This window comes from Castor canadensis, chromosome 4, assembly GCF_047511655.1.
Source record: "Castor canadensis chromosome 4, mCasCan1.hap1v2, whole genome shotgun sequence".
In the NCBI taxonomy this organism is placed as follows: domain Eukaryota; kingdom Metazoa; phylum Chordata; class Mammalia; order Rodentia; family Castoridae; genus Castor; species Castor canadensis.
This window is the reverse complement of record NC_133389.1, coordinates 185,385,721-185,412,777: the sequence shown is the minus strand read 5'-3', so window position 1 is coordinate 185,412,777 and position 27,057 is coordinate 185,385,721. Positions and strand designations below refer to the sequence as shown.

Here is a 27,057-nt window from a genome sequence, read left to right as displayed (position 1 = left end):
CCTCCCTCTCCCCCCCTCAATACCCAGCAGAAACTATTTTGCCCTTATCTCTAATTTTGTTGTAGAGAGAGTATAAGCAATAATAGGAAGGAACAAGGGGTTTTGCTGGTTGAGATAAGGATAGCTATACAGGGCATTGACTCACATTGATTTCCTGTGCGTGGGTGTTACCTTCTAGGTTAATTCTTTTTGATCTAACCTTTTCTCTAGTTCCTGGTCCCCTTTTCCTATTGGCCTCAGTTGCTTTAAGGTATCTGCTTTAGTTTCTCTGCGTTAAGGGCAACAAATGCTAGCTAGTTTTTCAGGTGTCTTACCTATCCTCACCCCTCCCTTGTGTGCTAAAGCTTTTATCATGTGCTCAAAGTCCAGTCCCCTTGTTGTGTTTGCCCTTGATCTAATGTCCACATATGAGGGAGAACATACGATTTTTGGTCTTTTGGGCCAGGCTAACCTCACTCAGAATGATGTTCTCCAATTCCATCCATTTACCAGCGAATGATAACATTTCGTTCTTCTTCATGGCTGCATAAAATTCCATTGTGTATAAATACCACATTTTCTTAATCCATTCGTCAGTGCTGGGGCATCTTAGCTGTTTCCATAACTTGGCTATTGTGAATAGTGCCACAATAAACATGGGTGTGCAGGTGCCTCTGGAGTAACAGTCTTTTGGGTATATCCCCAAGAGTGGTATTGCTGGATCAAATGGTAGATCGATGTCCAGCTTTTTAAGTAGCCTCCAAATTTTTTTCCAGAGTGGTTGTACTAGTCTACATTCCCACCAACAGTGTAAGAGGGTTCCTTTTTCCCCGCATCCTCGCCAACACCTGTTGTTGGTGGTGTTGCTGATGATGGCTATTCTAACAGGGGTGAGGTGTAATCTTAGTGTGGTTTTAATTTGCATTTCCTTTATTGCTAGAGATGGTGAGCATTTTTTCATGTGTTTTCTGGCCAACAAATGGGCTTTCTATAAATTGTTTTTATACAAAAAATGTTCTGGTTTTTCATGCAAATATAAGGCTCTAAGTTAAAAGGGTTAATGAGTTATTTTCAACAAGTAACACAAATATATATAAGGTATTAAGGATATGGCTTTAAAAATAAAAGGTTAAAAATATTTTTAAATAAAAAAAAGATAAAAACAAGCTCCCCCAGAAGATATAAAATAAGTTGTCACAAAGACAGAGTAAGTTGTCATAAAAAGATGGTGCTTATAAATGCTTATGCAAGTGATTGAGTTGACTAAAATCCAGTTACATTAAAGGTTTTATAAGGTCAAAATTTAATGGACTAATGTTAAACTAAAACTTCATTCTCTAAGCTCATAACAACAGAGCTATCTTAAACATATTATATTTTTCTTGATAACATTTACAAAATAACTGTCTTAAAATGGTTTTTGTTTTGTCAGGATAACTGTGAGGAATTTTTGGTGCTATAGGTTAATCCACAAATTTATCAAGACAACAAAAGTTTATTAAAACACAGAGAGGCAAGAGGCAGCTGAGCACAGGGAGTGCTGCTGCACTGATGTGAGGGTTGAGACAGATTTACTTATGTAAAGCAAAGTAAAAAAAACAAAGCCAAAGTTCACACTCAAAAAAACTCAAAAAGGAGCACTACACTGGAGGTCAAGACCTCCAGTTATTATTGGAGTCCACAGAGTGGAGATGTTAGTCCTACTCCTTCCACATGGCAGAGGGAGGGAATTTTTGGCCTGGGGTGGCCAGATCGAGCCTGTTATTTTAGGGGGCTCCATTGACTACAGGTTGGTGGGATCCTGCTGGATGTCATGAGCCATCTGTTAACAACACTCTGGGATGTGATCCTTTACCAACTTCTGAGCCATGGTTCTTGGCCCTTAGGTTTCCTAACTCCACACTTAGTCCCCATCAATATTTACCTGTGTTCTCTGGTGTTTTTGTCAGGGTTTTAACTACTAAGGTAACTGAGTCATAACTAATAAAACTTCATTTAAGAGTTGGTTTATGTAAAATTTTCTAGATGACCTCATGGCTAAACAACTGTTGTCTTGAGTGATTCTAATGGAGTAGGTACCCTACATGTGTCTGTGACTGGGCTATTTGGGGTCACTGACACTGTTCCCCCTAACTGATGAGAAATCTAAGGTTTTACTTCAAGAAAACTAAACTCATATGTATATATAACCTCTATAGAGCTGGCTCCTGTATATTAAATATATTTATGTTTTTCAAGTATATTAAGCCTTCTAAAATACAAAATTTAGATAAACACAGTAACAGAAAGTTAGTGGAACTGATAAACTGTTGTTAGTTGCTAAACTGTCCATCAAAATTTTAACCATGGCTCTTTTAAGTTTTTGTCATTACAGTTATGATCCTTCTGGGGCATTAACAATCAAGTCCATAAATATGACTCTAATAACTACTTATTGTTTGGCCAGTGGGCAGCCACCCCATGGCGATCAGGGACTCTCTGCTCACTTTCCACTCCATCCCCTCCTTCCCTTCATGATTACCATGGCAACTCCTGCTGGCAGGCAATGGGTCCTGACCTATCCTACAGATCCATATTACCCCGAGCTCCTCCCCACCAAACCTCGACCTATCCCGATGCCCCATAATACCTTAAGCTCTTAACTTCACCCAGGGTATAAAAACTGGGCTGCCATTTCTCCAGCGCGACTTCTCCGGCCCTCTTTGGGGGACGGTGAACCTTGCCCGAGAGTGCGCTCTCAATAAAGCCTGCTTAAAGCCTGCTTGCTTTGTCATTTGGCTCCAATTTGGCCTTCCCATCAGCGTCAACCTAACACTTATGTGTCAACCAGGTTAGCTTTTTAAACGTCTGCTTTTGCTGGATTTTGTTTTGTATTGTCCTTTTCTAGAAGCCCACTGCCTAAGAGCCACTCCTTCTAAGACTCTTTGTTACTTAAATTTGGCCAAAAGAGTCTAATTGACACTGATTCCCACCTGATCTGCTGGTTACTTCCCAATCCCCACATGTGGGACCAAAACCAACCAAACAAAATCCAGGAAAAAACAAATCCTCATGATAACGGAAAAAAATGACCACCTGAGAGATCTTCAGTCTTCGGCTGTACCATCCTAAATGTGCCCGAGCTTGCCTGGTCTCAGAAGCTAAGCAGTGTCGGGCCTGATCAGTTTTTGGATGGGAGACATCTTCGGAGGAGACCGCTCACAGACAAGTAGTTTGGAGACAAGGAGGGGAAATGGTGTCAAAGTTCAAATGGAGTCACTGCTGCCAGACCTCTCAAAAATAACCAAGGCCAAGAGGACTGAGGAAATGGCTCTTATACACGTGTGGCCATGTGGCATTAAAACCCTTCCAGATACAAACTCCACTCATGTTTTTAGACAGGGTCTTCTACTTAAATAGCGACAAAGTGACTATTTTTACTGGCTCTAAACATGTCCTTTGATTCTTAAAGATGGTGGTTTTGACTTTTTTAAAACAATGCATTTTCTTGGACATATATACTGATAATGTATTGTTGCCATGGTAATTCTTCTCAGAAAAAAAAAAATCCAAAAGATACTGTCTGGGTAAAAGAATAAAATGTCCAACCATTAAAACCCCATTGGAGGGGCCCTTTTGTCTATCCCCACTTTGCAGTTAAAGTAGCAAAATTTTCTACCTGGATCCACCACAGCCGAGTAAAGTCAGCCTCTCCCGAGTGGGAGTGCGTCCCTGACCTAGCCTCACCATGCAAGATCACCCTCTGGAACACCTTCACCCTTCCTCGGCAGGACCCCACTTCCCAGGAGACAACAGGGGACCACGAACAACGGGAGGACAGCACTGCTCCAGTCACTCTGGAAGCTGACTAGTCTACATATGCACAGCAGAAGCTCGAACATGGGATGCACCCCTGGTTTCCTCTACACGCTTCAACTCTTACCTTTTGGGTTGGCCCTTGCAAGGTTTCCCCCATGTGCTGAATGTTACAAGAGAGCCATTGTTGGGACCTCTGCACAGCCATACTTTGTATCACGCACCCACCAACAGGTCAGGTGTTACATCGGCTCATATGCTCCCCAGGTTTGCAAGGTTGCTGGTAAGCAATACTAAAAGTCCCAGAGTAAAACACAATACAGGCTACATTTGCCATGGAAAGCAGGGCAATGGGTCTTGTCTTGGGAGCATGTTTGAGGTGACCCTGCCTGGTTCCCCTAGTATTGCAGTCCACCAGGACCATCATAGAGACCACTATAGAGAGAAAAACAGCCACCCATGTAGTAACGCTATGGAAATACAAACCCATAAATCAAGGTGATGCTCTTTGACCCTAGGTGGGCCTGAGCATCAAAGCAGGGAATGATGTAGCAGGGAGGAGGGCCAGGAGAGAAACAGACAGGCCTGTGTTCTAATAATGTAGCAGGGAGGAGGGGATGGCATATCAGAGAGATAAAACTTAAAAATCTAAAAAATGAAGAAGGTCACGTAGCACTGGGGGTAAAATAGCCAATAGAGTTGCATGTAACCATGTATGGGTTTCCTAATGGAAAGGCAGCCTGAGGAAGTGGTTTAGACAATCTGTAGCCATTTTCCTGGGTCCAATCCCAGCCTCGCCCTGGCTAGAAGGTGGCTTTGAACATGGCAGCTTCCACCAGGCTCAGGATAATAATGAAACCTCATCCATGGTGTGTGAAAGGACAAAATGAGGCGCAGGGCAAAAGCAGGACCTGCCTCCAGTAAGTGTCTGTGAACAGAAGCCTTTACTTCTTGCCTGGGGTGGGAAGGTGGCTGCCTGAGGTCACGAGGGTGAGCTCTATGGAGGGCAATTGCATGTTTGAACATTTTAGTGTTTACACCCATTGCACGCAGAGATTCCCTTCTAGGAAATACCTTTAGGTGCTCCCACAGGTGTGACATTACTTCAAAGATCCCAAGCATTCATCTACAGGGACACATTCCACCCACATGGTACAGGCCTAGTTTAAGACAGAACACTATGTTGTTGTCAGAAAGAATGGGCAGGCCTTGACCTGTCAATTGTGGGAAGATCCAAATATCATGGAATATGTGACTCCCTGTTAACTGAAGCCTAGTTGAGGTTAACGAAAGTGCCACTGAAGATTTGGAGTAAGTGAGCTTATGATGGACATTTGGGGTCACACCATTGATACCCCCGATCTGATGACAAAGCCCAACTAGGTTCTGTAGGGACATGGAAGTTGTTCTGGCTTCCTAGCCATTGGAATCTCAGCTCTGTACATCGCCTCTTTTCCTTGTGATAGTGCTTAGTTTTTCATGGATGCCTTTTGAAGCATCTTCTGGCCAAACTTCTTTCTCAGGCACTTTACTTTCAGCTCTGCAAAGTTCCTTCCCTTTTACTTAAAGGTTTCTGGCATAGCAGGAACCTTCTTCTCTCTTTGGTACCCTCCCATGGTTCTAACTGGAAAAGTGCTGGGGATTGAATTCAGGGCCTCAATGCTTATCTAAGGCAAGCTCTGCCACTTGAGCTATGCCCCCAGCCCTAGTTTGTAGTCCTAACATTTTCAGAGTGAGGTAAACTTGAATTCCCTGCCACGCCCAGAAGTGGCCCAGTCCTGGGGGAAAGGGAAGAATGGAGAAGTCCCCAGTCCTCCTGCTGGGACGCTGGAGACGGCCCTCTTTCTCTTGTCCTGCTCTGGGCTCCTGGAAGGAAAGCAGACGAAATCTTAAGTCTTAGGGCTTCTCCACACCCTTGCCCTGTGGTTCAAATGGTTGTAACTAAGGGAAGAGGAGAGAAGGGAACAGAAAGATGGTGGTTCACTTCTGTAATCCTACCTACTCAGGAAGCAGAGATCAGGAGGATCATGGTTCAAAGCCAGCCTGGCCAAATAGTTCTCAAGACCCTGTTTTGAAAAAACCCATCACAAAAAACGGCTAATGGTGAAGGCCCTGAGTTCAAGCCAAGAAAAAAAAAAAAAGAAAGAAGGAAAGAAAGGAAGAAAGGACCTTCCATGTGGGGCAGGTCATCCTAATTTGTAGGAGGGCAACAGGTAGAATTTTTATCTACCTGAGGTCTCTTGAGAGTTTATTTTTTATTTTTTGTGAGGGCTTGAATGCAGGGCTTGCAAAGTGCCTTGCAAAGCAGGTGCTCTACCACTTGAGCCACACCTCCAGTCCATTTTGCTCTGGTTATTTTGGAGATGGGGTCTCACCAACTATTTGCCTGGGCTGCCCTTGAACACTGATCCTCCCAATCTCGGCCTCCCAACTAACTAGGATTACAAGCCTGACCTTTTTTAACTGTAATTTTAATGTCTGATTGATCCTTTGTTTTCAGAGGGCTGAGGTGGACAAGAAGCATGGTGATATTTAATTCCCAAGACCTTAGATACCTGCTGTGTAATTCTAGACACAAAAGCTAGGCCATTATCACTTTGAAGAGAAAGTGGGAGCCCAAATGGGTGAGTTACTTCCAACAGAAGGGTTTTTGTTATCTCTGGAGCCCTTTTTGTCCTAGTAGGAAAAGCCTCAATCCAGCCAGTAAAGGTGTCAATAAACACTAAAATCCTTTAATTTAATCTGAATAGACACACTGGTGATGGTTCAGCCCAAGGACTCCCAAATCTTTGGATCTATGGTAGGTCCCTCCCAGGAGGAGGTACAATGGGTAAAGTCTTTTATAAGCATTAAATGGAAAGTTAAACCTGCTGGGTGGGAAGGAAAGGTCAAGCACCTTACTAGTCAAGTCTTGTCCCATGAGGGAGCAGACGTTCCGACATTACAAGAAAAGAATGGGAGAATGTATATTCTCCCCGAATTGCAACAGGAGTAAAATGCAGGAATAAAATGCCAAATTCTAGGGACTCCATCCATTCCCACCACTTGGCTAGAATTACCGGAAAGCTGGCCAGGACAGGAAAGCAGCACACATTGCAAGCAGGACCAGTGTCATGAGTGTCGTAACCATCCTACCTTCCACTTCAACTGTGACCCTCGGCTCAGCGCCAGGGCATTTCGATAGCAAGAGTGGACACGGGCTGCATCCGAGGGCCTCCTCATACTTGGGAACCATCTGAAGTATTTGGACTGAGGCCCCTTTGGCCCTCTGGACAATCTCTCTTCCAAGTGTCCGTCTGTCCCTATGGTGGGCAGAGAGTCCTAGGAGGCTCCCTCTTCCAGTGATCTGGCATTTGCCTAGAGGGCCTGATTTTTGTGGAAGTTGTTATACCTATAAAGCTGCCAAGACCTTGCCAAATTTCTTTTCTTCCTCCTGGTCACAGATTGTAAAAAAACAAATGGAGGAGGCCACGTGGAGGAGTTCCTGAATAGAGGCATCCGGCCAAGGCCGCTTTTTGCCATTTTCTTCTAATACTGGGAGCTGATTGAGTGAGAAACTTGTCTTTTAGTACTAGTTGTCCCTCAGTGAATCAGGAAAAAAGTTAGTAAATTTTAGAAGTCTACATTAGCCTTTTAAGAAAGGCAGTAAAGATTTTTATTGGGGCCTGGTCCAAGGTAGCCAATTTAGCATAGCTGTTTTTTTTTTTTTTTCAGTACTGGGGCTTGAACTCAGGGCCTACATCTTCAGCCACTCCACCAGCCCTTTTTTGTGGTGTATTTTTTCGAGATAGAGTCTCGCAGACTAGTTGCCCAGGCTGCCAGGCTGGCTTTGAACCGAGATCCCCCTGATCTTTGCCTCCTGTGTAGCTAGGATTATAGGCGTGAGTCACTGGCTCCAGGCTCTGACTGGTTTTATTTTGCTATTTCTCATACCAGTTGTGAGACAAACTCTCACATGATTTCCATCCCGTGTACCTTGTTGTGTCCACAGCCCATCGAGGATCTCTGGGTGCCACGACATTCTGCGTGGCCAGCATGGTCTTCATCTTCATTAGTGTGGTTCTCATCCTCTGCCTTTCATTACCAGTTGGGGTTTGGGACATGACAGGGCCTCTGTCCCTGTAGGATAGATCAAGAGTTTGAGCCTCATGCTGAAATCCCTATTTATCTGGATTCTCTGAAAATTTTCCCAAGCCTTGCTTAGTTTGTTTCATATCTTGCACAGAGAAAGAAACTCATACCATTTTTTTTTTTTGGCAATACCTGTATTTAAACTCAGTGTCTCACACTTGCTAGACAGGTACGCTACCACTTGAGCCATGCTCCCAGATCCATCTATCTAACATGGAACAAATAAATAAAATCCTGTAGGGTACTGGGACAGAATCAAATAGTCAATCCAAATAGTATGTAATGGGGATTAGATGGTGTTCTATTAGGTGACAGGAAAAGCAGGCTAGAGATCTGAGTGAACACACAGGAGGAAAAGAAACAGCTGGCATTTAGTAACCCAGTTAGGGAAGGCAGAGGCAGCACCTGGAGGAAAAAGAAACCCAAGGCAAGTTGAGCATAGCTGAGTCATCCTTAAATAATATTGGGTAAGGAAGAGAAAGCAGTCAGAATCCAAATAGAAAAGCACCTGTAGAGTGGAGTGAATAGGCAGGTCCTCAATCCAGAGAGAGGTGGAGAGAACTCTTCTTACCTCTTACAGAAACAGGTGTACTGTATCCAATTCACAGACCAAAAATGTTACCTGTAAGTTCAGCACTGGAGTCTACCTCTGTCCTCGAGAGAAGAATTCAGGCAAGACATAAAAAGCAGTAAAAACAAAGTTTACCAGGAAGGGAGTAAACTTTATTTTGTGTTAGGTATTTTTCAAAGAAGGTCTCTGAAACTGTTTGCCCAGGCTGGCTTCAAGCCATGACCTTCCTGATCACTGTTGCTAGGATTACAGGCATGAATCACCAGTGCCTGATCAGAAAGGACTATACTTAAAATAGACTGAAAGTGGTCATCTCTAAGTGTGAGAGCTAGTATGATCAATTGGGCCAGAATATTTATTGAGGGATTCTCAGTTCCAGGTCCATCTGATTCCTAGGATACAGCCTATTGACCTGGGTCTTTGTTTTATTAAAGAGATTACTTGTGTGAAATTCTGAGTCATTAGTCTATCTGATGCCTAGGTGCAATTCTTGGGCCTGGGTCTTTATTTTGTTAAATTAAAAAGATTACCAGGACTGGAGGTATGACTTAAGTGGTAGAGTGGTTGTCTAGCAAGCTCAAAACTCTTGAGTTCAAACCCGGTATTAGAAAAAATAAAAATTACTTGTGTTAATTCCCAGCCCGAGGCCGAGTTGACATTTAGCATTTTTGGCTGTCTTGAGTAAAGAAAGGATTAAGCTTTAGGTGAATGGCTGACTTCAAAGCATCCTGTGAAATCCCCTATCCTTGATGGGCTACTCTGATCTTAACCGAGATTGGTTAACTGTGAAGTTGGGAAATTTAATTACAATGATTTTCTTCCTCATGTGGCCAGCACTTACGTCTATCTGCTACCTATCAAAGTTATTGCCAGCTTTCATGGTTTATGACTTGTCTGGGTCCCTCAGGTCATTGCAGTCAGATCACAACTGGGGCTGGCATTACCCGAAGGCTTGCCTGGGCTGGCCAATCGTTGTCAGCTGAGTTGGCATTGGTGGCTGATCAGCCTGGGGTTGGCAGTGCAGCCTCCTACTTGTAGCTTCTGTATGTGGTCTCTGGGTGGATTTCTTAGGTTGAGATCTCTTAAAGTGACGTTCCAAAAGTCTACTTAGCCTAAAATAATTTTAACCTATCATAATTATCTTTTGGAGTCTTTTATTGAGTGGTTTCTTGAAGTATTCAGCTATTGTTCCTGAGTGGGGTATTTTCAAGTCTTTCTGAGCTTTCTAAGGCAGTTTTGGGGCATTCTTCATTTCTCTTTATTTCCTATTTCTTCCTAGATCTTTCTTAGGTATTGTTTGTTTGGCAGTTACTAGGGTTTGAACTCAGGGTTTTGGGCTTGCCAGGCAGGTGGTCTACCACTTGAGCCATGTCCCCAGCCTTTTAGGTCATGCTATTTATTTATTTTTTAATTCTTTTAAAAAATTTTTTTATTTTATTCAATATGTGCATACAACGTTTGAGTCATTTCTCCCCCCTTCCCCCCGCCCCCTCCCTTACCCCACCCCTTACCTTCCCTTACCCCTCGCTATCCGGCAGAAATTATTTTGCCCTTATCTCTAATTTTGTTGAAGAGAGAGTATAAGCTATAATAGGAAGGAACAAGGATTTTTACTAGTTGAGATAAGGATAGCTATACAGGGAGTTGGCTCGCATTAATTTCCTGTGCATGTGTGTTACCTTCTAGGTTAATTCTTTTTGATCTAACCTTTTCTCTAGTTCCTGGTCCCCTTCTCCTATGGATCTCAGTTGCTTTAAAGTATCTGCTTTAGTTTCTCTGCGTTGAGGGCAACAAATGCTATCTAGTTTTTTTAGATGTCTAACCTATCCTCACACCTCCCTTGTGTGCTCTTGTTTTATCATGTGATCAAAGTCCAATCCCCTTGTTGTGTTTGCCCTTGATCTAATGTCTGCATATGAGGAAGAACATACGATTTTTGGTCTTTTGGGCCAGGCTAACCTCACTCAGAATGATGTTCTCCAATTCCATCCATTTACCAGCGAATGATAACATTTCGTTCTTCTTCATGGCTGCATAAAATTCCATTGTGTATAAATACCACATTTTCTTAATCCATTCGTCAGTGGTGGGGCATCTTGGCTGTTTCCATAACTTGGCTATTGTGAATAGTGCCACAATAAACATGGGTGTGCAGGTGCCTCTGGAGTAACCTGTGTCAGTCTTTTGGGTATATCCCTAAGAGTGGTATTACTGGATCAAATGGTAGATCGATGGCTAGCTTTTTAAGTAGCCTCCAAATTTTTTTCCAGAGTGGTTGTACTAGTCTACATTCCCACCAACAGTGTAAGAGGGTTCCTTTTTCCCCGCATCCTCGACAACACCTGTTGTTGGTGGTGTTGCTGATGATGGCTATTCTAACAGGGGTGAGGTGGAATCTTAGTGTGGTTTTAATTTGCATTTCCTTTATGGCTAGAGATGGTGAGCATTTTTTCATGTGTTTTTTGGCCATTTGAATTTCTTCTCTTGAGAAAGTTCTGTTTAGTTCACTTGCCCATTTCTTTATTGGTTCATTAGTTTTGGGAGAATTTAGTTTTTTAAGTTCCCTATATATTCTGGTTATCAGTCCTTTGTCTGATGTGTAGCTGGCAAATATTTTCTCCCACTCTGTGGGTGTTCTCTTCAGTTTAGAGACCATTTCTTTTGATGAACAGAAGCTTTTTAGTTTATGAGGTCCCATTTATCTATGCTCTCTCTTAGTTGCTGTGCTGCTGGGGTTCCATTGAGAAAGTTCTTGCCTACATTAGGTCATGTTTTTAATTTATGTAGGTCACTTTTGGTCATGTTGGAAGTCATGTTAGTTTCCTCTCACTGTGACAAAATACCTGCTATAAACGACTTAAAGGAGGAAATATTTTCGGCTCATGGTTTCAGAGATTTTGAGGCAGGATAGCTGAAACAATATGGATGTTAAAATTATATATATGTAAATGTATAAATATGTATGTGTAAAAAGGGCAGACTCTGGAATTAGAACTAGGAAGTAAAACTGAAAAATCAGAGCAGCAAGCTCCTCCCATCACCCTGCCTTTTCGATGTGAGTTACAAGAAGAGGGAGACACAAAATGCCTGTATTTCCCGTCTGCTTTTAGAGCTTAAGAAGCTCTCTTTGAACAGGTAAAGACACAAAAAACTAAAGGACATGTCTGGCCAATGGAAATAGCAAAATTCACATCGGTTGTCCCTCTGTTTTGGGTAAACCTAGATCACCTGTCTCCATGTTTTTGAATAATAAATAAGAGGCCATGGGCATGATTTGGATAATAAACCTGTCCTTAACATATTGTCTCAAGGCTTGGAAACTAAGCAAAAGGAGGACAGGTTGCTAGGTGATGTGACTAGGTGTGTGGCTAGGAATTCAGGAAATATGTGAGGCCAGACCTGCCATTCTGAGTCTTCTTCACTCCCATCTCCTGCACAGGAAGCAGACGTTTCTCCTTCCCTTTCCTTCTCTTCCTCCTTTATTCTGTTTTACTAAAATAAATCCTTGCTAAACTTTCACCTTATGAGACTCTCCTTTTTTGAGACCCTTGAGATGCTTTTCATCATGGACCCTAAATTCCTGTGACTTGCATGGCAACTGGGAAGCTGAGGACCCAGCTCATACTGTCCCCCTTCCTTCTCCAGTAAGTCTCAGTCCATGGTCCCCAGGTACCGTTGCTGTCAGTCTGAGGCGAGGCTGACTGTCATGGTGTGTGGAGCAAAGTGACTCACCTCACGGTGGACAGGAAGCAGAGCAAGAGGAAGGGGCTAGTGACAAGGTATCTTCTTCCAGGGCACACCCCCACTGACATACCTCCTCCACCAAAGCTTCACCTCCCAGCTCCCACCACCTCCAATGACACTGTATTATGAATCCATCGAGGGACTGACCATCGATTAGGTCAGCACCCTCAGATCCAATCACCCCTCAGTGATGCTGCCAGCTGGCTCCCACCTTCAACAAGAGCCTTTTTGGAGGTACTTCATATCCAAACCACAAAGTCTTTCTGAGTATCCAATGATCCTTAGCTGTCTAATCTAAGAAAAAGGTGACAGGAAGCAGATGGGAAGATTGCATTCAACAGTAGACTTGTCAAATTGAGCATTGTGGTGCATAGCTATGATCCCAGCACTTGGGAGGCAGAGGCAAGAGGATCATGAGTTCAAGGCCAACCTGAGCTATGTGGCAAGACCCTATCTCAAAAACCAAAAAAACTAAACATTAAAAATTGTTTTAAGTTGGGTGCCGGTGGCTCATGCCTATAATTCTAGCTACTCAGGAGGCAGAGATCGGGAGGATCGTGGTTCAAAGTTGGCCTGGGCAAATAGTTTGCCAGACCCTGTCTTTAAAAACCTTTCACAAAAATAGGGCTGGTGGAGTGGCTCAAGGTGAAGGCCCTGAGTTCAAACCCCAGTCCTGAAAAAACAAACACAAAAACACTGTTTTAAAAAGAGGACTTTTCAAATGCTGTGCTTTGCTGTAGGAAGGCTGGGTAGTGAATCTGTTGTCTACAGCCCAAATGCCACACCACGGAGGTCTTTTTCTAGATCAGGCAACATCTCTACAGTTGATGGCCTCCCTACTTTATTTCTGTCTGACAGACCCAGGTGCTGTGTGGTGATGTGTTGGAGGGGATGAGGGAGTAGAGGATAGAAACCCACCAATTCACAAATATACCCCCACTCTTCCCCAGGATCTTACACAGCTGAGGGGACTAGAGGCCAAGGCTTCTTTCCTGCTTCCCACCAGGCTATGCCCCTGGACACTTGTGGCACTTTCTCATATGTGGAAACTCACTCCCTCAAAGTTAGGGTTTAGACTCCCTTCCTCATTCCCTTTGGACAAAGTAGCAGGCCCTCAGTAGGGAAAGGGAACAAGCTCAAGTGCCCAGTCTTCCATTTTATTATTATTACTATCATCATCATCATTATTATTATTGGCAGGACTGGGGTTTGAACTCAGGGCTTCCGTTTTACAAAGCAAATGCTCTACTGTTTGAGCCACACTTCCGGTTCATTTTGCTGATTATTTATTTTTTTGGCACTACTGGAGTTTGAACTCATAGCCTCACAACTGCTAGGTAGGCACTCTACCACTTGAACCACACCACTGCCCTATCTTTGTGTGGAGTATTTTTGAGATAGGGTTTCACAAATTGTTTGCCCAGGCTGGGTTTGAACTTCGATCCTCCTGATCTCTGCTTCCTGAGTAGCACAGAAGTGAGCCACTGGTGCCCGGCTTGCTCTGGTTATTTTGGAGATGGGGGTCTCACAAACATTTTTTGTGGGCTGGCCTGGAACTGTGATCCTCCTGATTTCAGCCTCCCAAGTAGCTAGGATTATAGGCTTGAGCCACCACTCAGCTTCAATCTACATTTAGACCAGAAGTGGACTATAGATCCTGACTCAGTCAGGCAGTGCTGTCCCTGGCAGCCTCACCCTCTCTGGGCTTCAGTTCCTCATCTATCAAACAAGAGAGTGGCCCCTGGACCTGCTGTGCTGAAGGCTGATTCACCCTGACCCAAGTGGATACAAAGTCTCACCTTTGTGCCTCTGGTTGCCCAGATCCTCTGCAGCAGAGTGCTAACTGGGCTTAGGGGGCTGGACGCTCTCCTGGCTCTGACACATTCATTCTCTGTGGCCTTGGGTGTGCTCTACCTTTCTGACCCTGTTTCCCATGAGTCATGTGCATCTGATCACCCCTGCCTCACCTGAAGGGCTGCTGCAGTCACCAGTTGACTGGACTGGAGTGTCACCTGCTCAGGGTGGCCCAAGGTGGGGCTTGCTCATGAGAACTCTTCCCAACAATAAAAACAGTGATTTTTCTGAGCACCTGCCCAGAGCCAGCAGGCCCTCCGCACACTGTCATTCGCACGATCCAGATGGAAATACAATCTTCAGAGCGCCAAAGAGGAAGCTGAGGAACCAGAGGAAAAGTAAGATTTTGGAAACTGAAACTAAGATCGGCTGGGCTGGGGGATACAGCTCAGTGGTTAGGGCTCTGGGTCGACTCCCAGCTATAGGGGGAGGCGAGTAGGGAGGTCGGGCGGCGTCCTGCGCGGAGCCGCCATGGACGCTGAGGTCGGCCCGGGAGGACCGCGCGTGGAGACGACCCTCCTCCCCCGGCAGCTGGGCATCCTGCTGGCGCACTAGGGGACTCGGCCCGGGGGCCTGCTGCTGCTGGCCGCCCGTGCGGACCTCACCTGACGTCGCCCGGTGGAGGGCACAGCCAGCCTTGGGGACAGCATCGCGACCCTTTCCGGTCTTCCCGCTTGGTGGGGAACCGACCCCGCAGGGACCACCTGAGCCTTCCCAGCCCCAGGCCCTGATCTGGGGCGCCACGATCACGCCGTTACAGATGGGGAAACTGAGGCAGGAGAGACGAAGCACTGGGCCAAAGAATGGGCGGTGCTGGGCGGCTTCTCCGGGGCCTAGTGTGCGCATGATCCGGGCACTGACAAGAGGGTCGCACTGGGTTTGAAGTGGGGGACCCGGACATGAGGACAAGGAGGGCACGGGCTCGGGCGCGCAGGACCGGCCTAGCGTGGAGGCCGTCGCTACGGGCGACTACATTGGGACCTATGGAGGGGGGCAGCGGGAGGAGGGACGGAAGGGAGCGCAGAGGAGCGGAATTGAGGCGGAAGGAGGGAGGGGGAGGCGGAGCCAGGGAGGGAGAGGCATCGCACGGAGACTGCGCACGCGCCCCGCCCTTCCTGCTGCTCGGCCCGACGGGAGCCTCATCCCCAGCCTCACTGGAGCTGGGCTCGGCGTCCCAACGAGCCTGTAGTGCGCCTGCGCCCCGCCGCCGCCCTCCTGCCTCGCGGCCTGCTGGGACTTGTAGTGCGACGCCTGCTCGGTTCGTAGTGCGCTTGCGCCTTTGGTTGACCGCCCTGACGCGCGGCCTGCTGGGACTTACAGTCCAACGCTCGCGGGTCCCAGGCGCGGGACGGACCGCGGGACTCCGAGTCCCAGAGAGCCGCGCGCTCGCCACGACATCCTCGTTGTCGCCGCCACCGCCACCGCCTAGAGGGTTGGGAGGCCACGGCGTTACGGGAGATTGAGGCTGCGGGTGGCGTTGCGGAGCGGGCTAGGAGGCCGGGATGGAGCCCCCCGGAGGTGGGCGCTGCCAGCGGTCCGCGCCTGGGGTCTAGCGAGCCCGGATGCGGGGGGCGAGGGCTCCGGGCGTGGCGAGGAGGCGGGCGCAGGCTGGCGGCCGGGCGCGGGTCTCTGGCCGACCTCCTGACCCGGTGGCCCGCGGTCTCTCTTCAGGGGCCTGAGGGAGCCAGCCGAGCGGGCCTGTGGGCCGCAGACGGACGGGCCGCGGCGGCGCGGACATGGCTCACCTTAGAGGCTTCGCGCACCAGGTAAGTGAGGCTGGGCGTCCGCGCGCCCGGCCGGCGGAGGGCGGGTGGGGGGCGCAGGCCTAGTGGTGGAGCGGGGCCTTCGGCGCGAGGCCGGGCACCCGACCCGGGGTCCCAGCGCCTTCCTGGGGACCCCTCCCCCCGTTGTCAGGCTAGCGGGAGCCCCCGTGCAGCATCGGCCCTGAGAGTCGCCTGCGGGAGGACCAGCTGCGGGCGCTGGGCGGGCAGGGTGAGCGGCTGTGCCCCGTGATTTGCAGTCCACCCCGCCCCGCTCCGTTATCTCGGAGCAAAGGTGATGGAAAGTCAGAGCGAGGCATTTTCCTGTCTCGGCTGTGGGTTTCGCCGCCCTGCACGCCTTGGCTGGCAGGCTCGGGCTGGCTTGCGGGGTGCAGCCCCCCCCGCCCCGCGTGCTGCATCCTTGAGGACCGCGTGCAGGGCAGGAAGCGCGTCCTGCGCGGGGCCAGGGACTGCAGCCGGGCTCCTCGGAGGAAACCCGGGGCACCGCGCGCAGCTGTTCGCGGGACTCCTGGACCCGCTGTGGTCCCAGGTGGGAGCCAGGCGTGCTGATTGATGCCGAATGACGCTAGCAGATTTTCTATTCGCTTTTGACATTTTGCATCTGGTAATTACAGAAGCTGCTGGTGGTGGGGGCGGAATCTGTCTCTATCTTATTTTTAAGAGGTTCAGGGTTGGCTCCTCTGGGTCCCAGGATGACAGATTGGAGTTGTGAGCTGCCGTATCGGAGGGAGCACGGGCATGCTGCTCAAGAGAGGAAGCGCCCCTTGTCCTTTTAGGGACCAGACATGAGATACTCGACTTTTGACAGTGACAAAAAACCTGGTGGGGCTGTCGTTTTCTCCCAAGACGGTTGCTATGGCATGTGGGGGCAGTCTTTTGTGTGATCGGAGTGTGCTTCTCCCCATCACTTGGCCAGTCGGTGTCCAGTCCTAGAAGGCCCAAATGGTTGTGGAGGGGAGCCTCGTGTGATTTCTTAGCTGCTACCTGTTGGGTGGTGGTTGGGGATCTCTCTGGCTGTGTGTATTTGGTTGTTCCCTTGTGTTTTTGTTTTGTTTTGTTTTGTTTTTCGGTACTGGGGCTTGAACTCAGGGCCTTCACCTTGAGTCACTCCATCAGCCCTATTTTTGTGAAGGGTTTTTTGTTTTGTTTTGTTTTCCAAGATAGGGTCTCGCAGAACTATTTGCCAGGGCCAGCTTCGAACCGCAATCCTCGTGAGTAGCTCTGATTATAGGTGTGAGCCACCAGCACCCGGCTGCCCCCTTGTTTTGTGGGTAATTAATAGCAGACATGTTGGTAGACAGGCAGAGGCCCCCTGTGTGGCAACCCCAGGGCTGAATAGGAGAACTGGGGCTCTCAACCTCTAGAGCCAGGTGAGTAGCGTGAGTGATGGTCCATACCACCTCCATCATCCAGAAGAGGACCCTGAGCCCTCAGATGGAGGAGCTTTCCTTCCTCAGGGGTTGGGGCTCCCTGCTGAACCCAGAACCCTGGCTTTGGGGTCCACTGCTTTGTCCTGTACTGAGGCAGTAGAGGTCTGAGTGCCTGGCCCAAGGGTTTCCTTCTTGGGCTGCTGTAACGGACCTGGCACATTCCATTCCCTTGTGGAGAGCAGTGTGGTATTCTCAGCAGGGAAGGGACTGTGCCAGAGGGAGGATGTGGTGTTAGCAGCCTGAGGAGTAGGAAAGGGGCCCCCTTCGCAAGGGGAAGGCAGTTGATGGTCTTCAGAGTGATAGGAGGATGCAACCTTAGGGCACCAGAGTCTCAGAACAGTCCTTCAAGGTCTTTCAGTGCTCTGTCTGTGTGGGGCTGAGGTTGATGACAGGCCTGTGTGCTTCCCTTTGCTAGTACACCATCCCAGGTGTACTGAGGAAGCAATGAGTGATGGAGCTTTCTCTAGGCAAATCTCTGTGTTGGCTTTAGGGACTTCCTAGCTCTGAGCATCCCCTGACTGTGCCACACGAATCAACTTTAGGAAGTGGGCTATCTGTTTTGGTGAGGCAGTGTGAAGGGTCACTCAGCTGGATCAGTTGCTTGTCTTTTTTTTTTTTAGTGGAAGTACTAGATTTTGAATTCAGGGCCTTAGGCTTGATAGGCAAGTACTCTACCACTTGAGCCACACATCCAGCCTGGTTGCTTCTTTGACACCTGTCCTTGGAGTGCCTGCTCTGGCTACTGCTTGGAAGAATTGGGTGGCTTCTACGTTGAGGTGCAGCTGTTGTCCTTGGGCCCTTTCCCCATCCATCTTTCCCAGCCCACTAGGGCATGCTCTGCAAAGCTTTCCTCATCTTGGAACTGGTACTCAGAAAGGGGTTGGGGACTAGCTGGTGGTGTTTCACAAGTGTGGTTCTCAGTGCTATCCCCTTACTCCCTCCCTCTTGGATACAAACCTTAGTAAGGCAGTTAATTGACAATTTCAGATTGAAATATAGTCTCAGACTGGGTCTCATTGGTCTAACACTGACCTTTGCTGGGAGTGGGCCTGAGGCAGTCCCAGCACAAAAGTGTCCAGAAGGGAAGAGGCAGCTGTGTCCATTTTTGGAAGACAGGGTCTCTTTAGGAACATGGTGAGCACAACTACCATGGGATTGGCCCTGCTCTGAGCGGAGTTATGTGGGCACCTGAACCATCAGCATTTATGCAGTATAACAAAGTGTGGTTTTGCCTTTTTATGCCTAGCCACTTTATTTTTTTCCCCTTCAGTACTGGGAAACAAACCCAGGGTCTTGTGCATGCTAGGCAAGTGTTCTGTCACTGAGCTATACCCCAGCCCTGCCCGGCCACTTTTAATTGGCAACAAGATGTTATTTGGTGGAGAATCATTTTAGTGGTAGGCACTTCCTAGTGGAGGTGAGACCTGGTGGGGTTGGAAAACAAGAAGGCTTGGGGTGGAAGCCCAATAACCCTACCCATAACTGCTGAGCCTCATGGGTCTTGGGGTGCACTGGCGTGCCCTACGTGCTCATCTCCCGGGCCTGTGCCAGCTTCATCAGTGGGTGGGGGAACAGCATGGTGTTCAGGAGCCTAGGAAGTCTCCTGGGTGGGGTCAGGAAATGCCTAGGTATGGCCTTCTTCGGAGCTCTGTTGCTTCTGTCCTATGTGCAGAAGCACAGGAGCCACATCAGCTTCTGATGCTTGCAGGCACCTCTGCTCAGAGTCCAAGTGTGATTTGGGGGAGGACACACCTTCATGGTCCTTTCCCAGCCTTGTGCTGAGGCATGGGATGCACTGGGTGGTGGCCTGGGCACCTTCTGCACCTCTGACGCCTACTTGTTTAAATCTCAGGACTGTCTAGGGCACGTTTCTGTGTTTTTTGTTTTGGGCAATACTTAGATTTGAACTCAGGGCCTCCAGCCTGCTAAGCAGGTTCTCTGGCACTTGAGCCATGCCGCCAGCCCTTTTTTTACTTTAGTTACGTTTCAAGTAGGCGCTCTCACAGTTTTCCCTGGGGCCAGCTTTGACCCCTAGTCATTTTACCGCTTAAGCTGAGATTATAGATATGAACTGCCTTGCCTGGCATGTCTGCTGAAATGAGGTCTTGCTAATTATTTTCCTGGGATCTCTGCCTCACAAGTAGGTGGAGTTAACAGGCATGTGCCACCACAGCAGGCCTGTGTTGTTTATCTAGAATCAAGCATCCAGAAGTTGCTGGTTCAGTACAGTGTTAGTGTGAGACTGCAGTTGACTGGAGGACTGGTTGGGGCAGGAAAGCCCTTTAAGGGGTATAGCTTTCAGGAGTGCAGAGAACAAGGCTAGCCTGTATTGAGTTTTTGTTTCTAATAGAGTTTGTTTTTTATAGGGCACTTTTAGGTTTATAGTAAAACAATGAGACCTTGTAATCCTCTTACACCACAACCCCTTCAACTCCCACTAATGTGTCACTAACATCTGGTGTGGCACATCCTTAAAACTGATGAGGCCACATTGAGACATGGCCGGTACCTAAGACCTAAGGTCTGCTTCAGAGTTCACCGTATCAAGCTCTAAGGGCTCTTCCTTGGAGAGTAGAGAGTTTAGTTGAGATTCCGAACAAGGGATAAAAGAAGCCAGAAAAAATTGAGGCGAGCTCACCACTGTTGCTGTGGAGCGTGCCCTCAGCAGGGTGACCTCTGCCTGTGTGGCACAGCTCTGAGAGCGCTGCCCACACTGCTCCCCACCCTCTCTCCTGCTGGCTTTGCAGCACTCTCGTGTGGATCCTGAGGAGCTCTTCACCAAGCTGGACCGCATTGGCAAGGGCTCCTTTGGGGAGGTGTACAAGGGCATTGACAACCACACCAAGGAGGTGGTGGCCATCAAGATCATTGACCTGGAGGAGGCCGAGGATGAGATCGAGGACATCCAGCAGGAGATCACTGTGCTCAGCCAGTGCGACAGTCCTTACATCACCCGCTACTTCGGCTCCTACCTGAAGGTGCCTGCATGGGGGTGAAGGCTCTGCTGTGGACCGCCCAGGCCCTGTCCTTTGTCTGCACAGGCACTGAGTGATGAGCGATGTGCCCTCAGTCTCACGAGGGTGGGAAGAACACCACTGGGCACACAAGCTCCCTCTGCAGGGCCGTGGAGGCTTTGGTAGCTCACTTCACACTAGAAAGGCTCTCTGGGAAGTGCCCACCCCAGGGTAAACAGGGCGTGAGTGGGATCTACAGGGCTCATTCGGCTCTGAAGTAGCCATGATGACCAGCAGACATGCTGCTGTGGGGCTCTGTGGGGTCTCTGATGGCAGTGGTTACTGTTGAACCCTTCCAAGGAGAGTACTTGCTCAATGTGTGACCGCATTGGCTCACATGCTTGCCTGGCAGCCATCTTCCTGGGTCCTGTAGGCTGGATCTCCAGCCTGGGTTGGTTTTTTTTTCTTTGTGGGACTGGGGTTTCAACTTAGGGCTTCTCTCTTGCAAAGTAGGTGCTCTACTGCTAGACCCACACCTCCAGTCCATTTTGCTTTGGTTATTTTGGAGATGGGGTATTTGCCCGGGCTGGCCTTGAGCTGCAATCCTCCCTATCTCAGCCTCCCACAAAAGCTAGGATTATAGGTGTGAGCCACTGGTGCCCGACTTCCAGCCTTGTTGTGATGGACTGCTCTGAGTACTCTGTGTCTGCCTGGTGCCTGTGGCAGGAGTGTGATGGGAGGGAGTTGAGTGAGGCCACTGGAACCCTTTCCTATTTGGGATTTCTGGCAGGGACTGGCCTCCTGGCAGGCGTGAGGGTTTGGCCTATGGACCGCATTCCTGGCCATGCCCCTTCTGCTTACTGCCAGGTGCTGACAGATTTCTCTGCTCCCAGAGCACCAAGCTGTGGATCATTATGGAGTATCTGGGCGGTGGTTCTGCACTGGACCTGGTGAGTGTAGGTCATAGCAGTGGGCAGCTTTCTGTGGGAGGTTGTCATGCACTGTCCCAACAGTGCATGGACTCTTGGACTTGGGGGTTCCTGTGGACGTCCTCTCTGGTGTCTTAGTGCTTTAGCTATTATCAGGAGTTGTCTAATCAAAAACCAAGTCACTCTCTGTAGTCCTGCCCTGATTGGTGCTGGGTCTATACTGGCCTTTGGAGTTAGAGTCCCCAGGCACCTAGAGAGGGGAGGGACTCTGCAATGTGGCTGGGACCTCACTCATTTTTTGGGTGGCAGTACTGGATTTGAAGTCAGGGCCTTGTACTTGCTAGGTAGGTGCTCTACTACTTGAGCCACCCCAAACCCCACTCTCCTCTTCATGTTCACAGAAAAGGTAACTGTGGTCTATGTCCTTCAGAAAGAACCTCTGTCTCCCCCACTCTACCTGGCCCACCCCATTCCTCCTCATGCCCCGCCCCCCCATTCCTCCAGAAAGGCAGCTGAAACTGCATTTTTCAGAAGTTAAAGGAAAGCAAAGCTCCAGCCTTCTGCAGGCCGTGTTCCCCACCCACTGGCAAGTAGTAGAGCTCAGACCTGGAAAATGGCTTTGGGTGTGGGGGCTGCAGCTGACGTGGTGCATTGTCTTCCTCCAGCTGAAACCAGGCCCCCTGGAGGAGACCTATATCGCCACCATCCTGCGGGAGATCCTCAAGGGCCTGGATTATCTGCATTCAGAGCGCAAGATTCACCGGGACATCAAAGGTCCTGAGGGGTGGGCGTGGCTCCCTTTTGGTCCTGGGCCTTACCAACCCTAGAAAGATGGGACTGGGACGTGTAGGAGCAAGTCGCTGCTGCCCGAGATCTGGGAGGTGGGGAGGTCTGCAGCCACACAGAAACTAAGCAGTTCCCTCTTGCTCCTGTTTCCAGAAGATACTGCCAGTAACAGAATCATGGTTTTTTTTTTTTTTCATGTGTGTGTGTATTGCTGTGCATATGTGCCAGACAGGTGCTCTACCACTGAGCTACGCTTGCAGCCAAGCAGAACCTTCCTGGTCTCACATGCCTTATGTGGAAGAAAGCAGCTGTGCACCTAGAGGAGGGCAGGGCCCTCTTAGAGCAGACATGCTGACTCTCACCTGCAGCACTGCTTTGTAGGCTGGGCCAGCTCTTGGGGAGGGTCTCACTGAGGGTGCTGAGCCACTGTGGGGGATGCAGTGGGCAGAGTGCAGCTTCCTGACTGACTCATGTTATCTGTGCCCTTAGGGCATGGTGACTACAGGAGCAGTGTGGGGGGCGGTGCGGGGAGCTCTCTCTGTTGGAATTTGCCATAACAGCCAAATGCAGGGAGACCCTGAAGCTTAAGTTTGGGGACTTAGGGTGAGTCCGCCAGCTCATGGGCTGCTGCCTGCTCCTCGTGGTGCTGTGCACCAGTGGCCTAGGGTGGCCTGGTTTGAAAGTGGCAAGGCTGATGTCGCTAGGGGCTGGGTGGATGTGATACTAGCACTTGTCAGGTACAAGGGTGTCCTGAGTGCATGTGGAGTTGACACCACCTGCCTGTCCTGTGTTGAGTAGCTGCCAATGTACTGCTGTCAGAGCAGGGTGATGTGAAGCTGGCGGACTTCGGGGTGGCGGGGCAGCTCACAGACACACAGATCAAGAGGAACACGTTTGTGGGCACCCCCTTCTGGATGGCACCTGAGGTTATCAAGCAGTCAGCCTACGACTTCAAAGTATGTTCAGTGGGCGGGAGGCTGAAGGGTCCTGCAGCCAGCTCAGGTGCAGCCTACTGCAACGCCCTGTGTGGCGTCCTGTCTAGGCTGACATCTGGTCCCTGGGCATCACAGCCATTGAACTGGCCAAGGGGGAGCCACCAAACTCTGACCTCCACCCCATGCGCGTCCTGTTCCTGATTCCCAAGAACAACCCACCCACATTGGAGGGCCACCACAGCAAGCCTTTCAAGGAGTTTGTGGAGGCCTGCCTCAACAAGGACCCTCGATTTGTAAGGCCTGCCCCCACCTGGGCTGTTGTAGCAGGCTGGGGTCTGGGGAACTTATGGAGGGTGGGTGTTGACTTGGGGAGGAGCAGGGCTTAGAGGCGCAGCCCACCTCGAGCCATGAAGGTGGAGCTTGGTTGTGCCTGGTGCCCGGTGACCAGTGTCTGTACCCCGGCAGCGGCCCACTGCCAAGGAGCTCCTGAAGCATAAATTCATCACGCGCTACACCAAGAAGACCTCCTTCCTCACTGAGCTCATCGACCGCTATAAGCGCTGGAAGTCTGAGGGGCATGGCGAGGAGTCCAGCTCTGAGGATTCTGACATGTAGGGCACCTGGTCATCCTAGAGGGACTTTCTCTGCGAGTACACCTTGTGGTCCTGGGTGCTCTGATGCCAGTAGGGTCTGCACTGTAGAGGCAGGGGTGGGGGCCGATGTTGGGCAGGGACCCTCAGGCTGAAGGACAGGACCTGTTGTGACATTACCTGGACTCTGGCTTTGGGCCACCACCAACCTCAGACAAATGAGATGTGACTCTTGGCCCTATTCCCACTGACCCTCCTAACTTCTTATTCCCTTCAGCGATGGTGAGGCTGAGGATGGAGAGCAGGGACCTATCTGGACATTCCCTCCGACCATCCGGCCCAGTCCTCATAGCAAGCTGCACAAGGGGACAGCCCTGCATGGCTCACAGAAGGTCTGTCCCTGACCTGGCCCCAGGGCTGCCACCCACATGTACCAGCCCCGTCTCACCTCCCCTAAGGTTGGGGGTTGCCAGGTAGGCTCGGTGCCAGGCCCCAGGGAGGTCAGTCCCAAAGTACCCTTGGAGTGGGGCATTTTGACCACCCAGTATCTGGGTCCTGGACATAGCTTGGCAAGGGCAGGGCAGAATGGTTAGTCTCTGAGCCCACGGTGGCACTGGGTGAACCTGGGTTTCACATGGAGACCTCCAAGTCCCAGCTGGGAACACGGGTCTGTTGAGAACTAACTGTGGGTAGAAGCTGGCCCCTTCTGGTCGTGTTCCGTGACAGCCTGGTCAAGGAAGCCAGATATGAGGGATGGTAAAGGGAGTCTCCTTCCCCTCTCTCACCCTGTACCTTGACTTCTCCCTTATAGCCCACTGAGCCTGTCAAGAGACAGCCAAGGTCCCAGTGCCTGTCCACACTTGTCCGGCCTGTCTTTGGAGAGGTAAGGGCAAGGCTGTGCCTGGGTTCACATGGGAGCTATGACTTTGTTCTGCAGAGACCCTTTCCCCCCCACAATTCCATGGCACGTGGCCCCTGAGCACAAGATTTGCACCCAGTTTGTAGGTGTCTTGCAACTGATTTTTGTGTAGGCTTAGGAACCTAGTTTTCTGAGTGGAAGGAACATAAACCTCTGGAGTGAACCCCCTGCAGGGCTCCTTTTGTGTTCCTAGACCTGTTGAGACCCTCTGGTGTTCCAGGACGACTTTGAACTAGAGCTAATGTCCTGTGGCTTTTTTTTTTTTTTTTTTTTTTCCAAAGTGCAGATATACCACATGACCCTTCTGTGGCAGAAGACAGGGTTATTTAGGGTTAGTTTCAGAGCAGGGAGGCCTGAAGGTGACTCATTGGTGGTCATGTGACCTTACATCCCTATGCTCTGCTAATGGAGGTCAGAGCAGCCCTTCAACTGAACAGAATGCAACTGGGACCACCCCCTGTTCCCCCATCTAGTCTTGGGGCCCAGGCCTATCATCCCAAGGGCACAAGTTCCCACCACTGGGGGTGACAGCAGTACCTGGAGCCCAGGGAGGGTAGGATGTCAGCAAGTGTGGAGATGGCAGAGCCTCCCAAGTGTGGTCGAGGAGCAGTGACTCCAGACCAAGTAGGAAGTAAGTAGCCACCCAGGACCATGTCCAGAGAAGTGTGCTGTTCAGCAAGTGGCCCTAAGGACATTGAGAGGCCACTTAGGAGCTGAGGTCCCAGTGGTAGTTGGTGACAGCTCTGTAACCTGAGGCTCAGATCTGGAATGTCTGTCAAACTTGACATACAGTGACCAGTTCAGTTCTGCAGTGCACTCTGGGAGTAGCTGGGCTACAGTTTTTGTTTGTTTTTGGTGATACTGGGGTTTGAACTCAGGGCCGCACATGCTGGCTAGGCAGGTGCTCTAACAAACACTTGAGCCACTCCACCCACCTCTGGGCTAGTTTTAATTTAAATCAGGCTGGACCCATGTGATTGTTTTCCTGATCCTCACTTGGGAGGAAGCATGTGGTCAGTGCCCTCTTGAGAACTTCCCTGAGAGTACAGAGGAGGGGGGCCTTGCGGTTGAAGGATCGCCAGGGTCCCCATCAGCAGGGTAGGCATGCTGCCTGGACAATGCCACCTCCGGCTTCCTGGAGAGCTCTTGAGTGCAGTCCCAGGCTCAGGCTCTCTCTCTAGCTCAAGGAGAAGCACAAGCAAAGCGGCGGGGGCGTGGGAGCCCTGGAGGAGCTGGAGAATGCCTTCAGTCTGGCTGAGGAGTCCTGCCCTGGCATCTCCGACAGGCTGGTGCTGCATCTGGTGGAGCGTGTGCAGAGGTGAGTGCAGCCCCGCTGCCCAGTGGGGTTTGATCCACCGTGGAAGAGCCAGACACAGGGTGAGGCCCAGGACTCACTCGGGCGTGTCTGAGTTGGTTCTTCCTCTAGTCTTCACTCTGCAAAGGGATGACCCATCCTGTTGTTTGTGCCTTTGAGGCTGGCCTCTCCTGTCTTTGGCTATGGCCTATGCTCAGAAGATTTGGTCCTTCATCTCACAGTGTCTGGACAGAGTCCTTGGCCCAATTGCACAGCCTTTTGTGTAGCTAACCTCTAAAATCTGTGGTTTCTTGTGAAGTCCTGTGCTCCAGGAGCAGCTTGGGACACTGTAGGCGCCGAAGGCTGGCCTTAGTGACTGGGAAGCCCTGATTTGACTCTCGTTTGGGGTGAGGGGACAGACGAGGCAGACACTGGCCCTTGCAGCAGCCCAGTGGGCTCAGGTTCCCACTGCTGCACTACAGAAAGACACCCCAGGTCCTCCTCCTTTGCTCGCTGGGAATAGGGTCTGGGGCAATCAGCATTGCTCTTGGAGACACCTTCTGACCTGCATGGTGCTGCAGGTTGTGACTGCTGCTGCAAATCACACACCTGAGAGGCCTTTTGTGTCCAGGCAGCAAGTCCAGGATTAGTGACCGGCCTTTCTCCTCTGCAGGTTCTCACACAGCAGGAACCACCTGACGTCCACCCGTTGAGCATGCTGCTCTTCACTCTTCACGGAGGAGAGAAGGGTGCTTTGTTTTTGTTTTGAGCTCCGAGAGGACCCTGCCGACTTGGAAGCCCCCTTGTGCTGTGTTGTGACTGGAAGGACAGGCCAGCCTTCTGCCCTGTGTAGTGTGCTGTTTCACATGGCAGCCACTCAACACCTGTGTCTACCCCTTCCTGGCCTGGCAGCTAGAAGCTACACCCAGCAGCAGCAGAGAGCCCATGGAGACCTGGGCAGCTGACATGGCCATCTCAAACTTGCCCCAGGAGCTGGCCTAGCCCTCTGAACTCACAGGCCCTCAGCTGCCAGACCAAGGCACAGAACAGTTCTGTCTCCTCCTTGCCCTGGGGGGGAGGGCATGGTGGCCCAAGATGATCATAGACTTGCCTTGTAGTGTCAGGTCAAGTTCTGTGTCTTCTCATGAGTACTGGAGTCAACCAGAGTGTTTTGTTTTTTAAGAAAACTGAACTTACTGTTCCCTTAAGTGTTCTGAGGATGAGAAGTTAATTTTCATAGAGCATTGAAGACCCCGCCACTTTCAATAAAGACTTGAATTGGAGGCAGGCTGGTCTGTGGGCCAGGTGGGGGTCCTGCAGCCTTCCCTACAGGCCCTGGCCTCCGAGTCCTCACAGCTCACTCAC

At 49.9% G+C, this 27,057-nt stretch overlaps 1 protein-coding gene and 1 long non-coding RNA gene across 4 annotated transcripts; one reads left to right on the top strand and one right to left on the bottom strand.

Moving 5' to 3' along the window:
* Positions 1–142: 142 nt before the first annotated feature.
* Positions 143–15,155, bottom strand: LOC141422703 (uncharacterized). Its single transcript, XR_012447458.1, has 4 exons — positions 14,680–15,155; positions 14,188–14,393; positions 7,750–7,893; positions 143–5,640 (listed from the first exon to the last, which is right to left on the bottom strand). It is a non-coding gene; the product is annotated as an uncharacterized lncRNA (long non-coding RNA).
* Positions 14,277–26,975, top strand: Stk25 (serine/threonine kinase 25). Of its 3 annotated transcripts, none has more exons than XM_074072275.1 (12): positions 14,277–14,412; positions 15,746–15,840; positions 20,033–20,263; positions 21,133–21,189; positions 21,834–21,942; positions 22,753–22,910; positions 22,997–23,182; positions 23,355–23,500; positions 23,757–23,871; positions 24,291–24,362; positions 25,580–25,716; positions 26,366–26,975. In XM_074072275.1, exons 2-12 carry the CDS (start codon positions 15,811–15,813, stop codon positions 26,403–26,405), a joined length of 1,281 nt encoding a protein of 426 aa, XP_073928376.1. In that variant the 5' UTR covers positions 14,277–14,412; positions 15,746–15,810; the 3' UTR covers positions 26,406–26,975. The 3 variants fall into 3 exon arrangements, with proteins under 3 accessions (XP_073928376.1, XP_020013310.1, XP_020013311.1); XM_020157721.2 differs by lacking the exon at positions 14,277–14,412 and adding an exon at positions 15,436–15,592; XM_020157722.2 differs by lacking the exons at positions 14,277–14,412; positions 15,746–15,840 and having other exon boundaries at positions 20,129–20,263; positions 21,107–21,189.
* Positions 26,976–27,057: the final 82 nt, after the last annotated feature.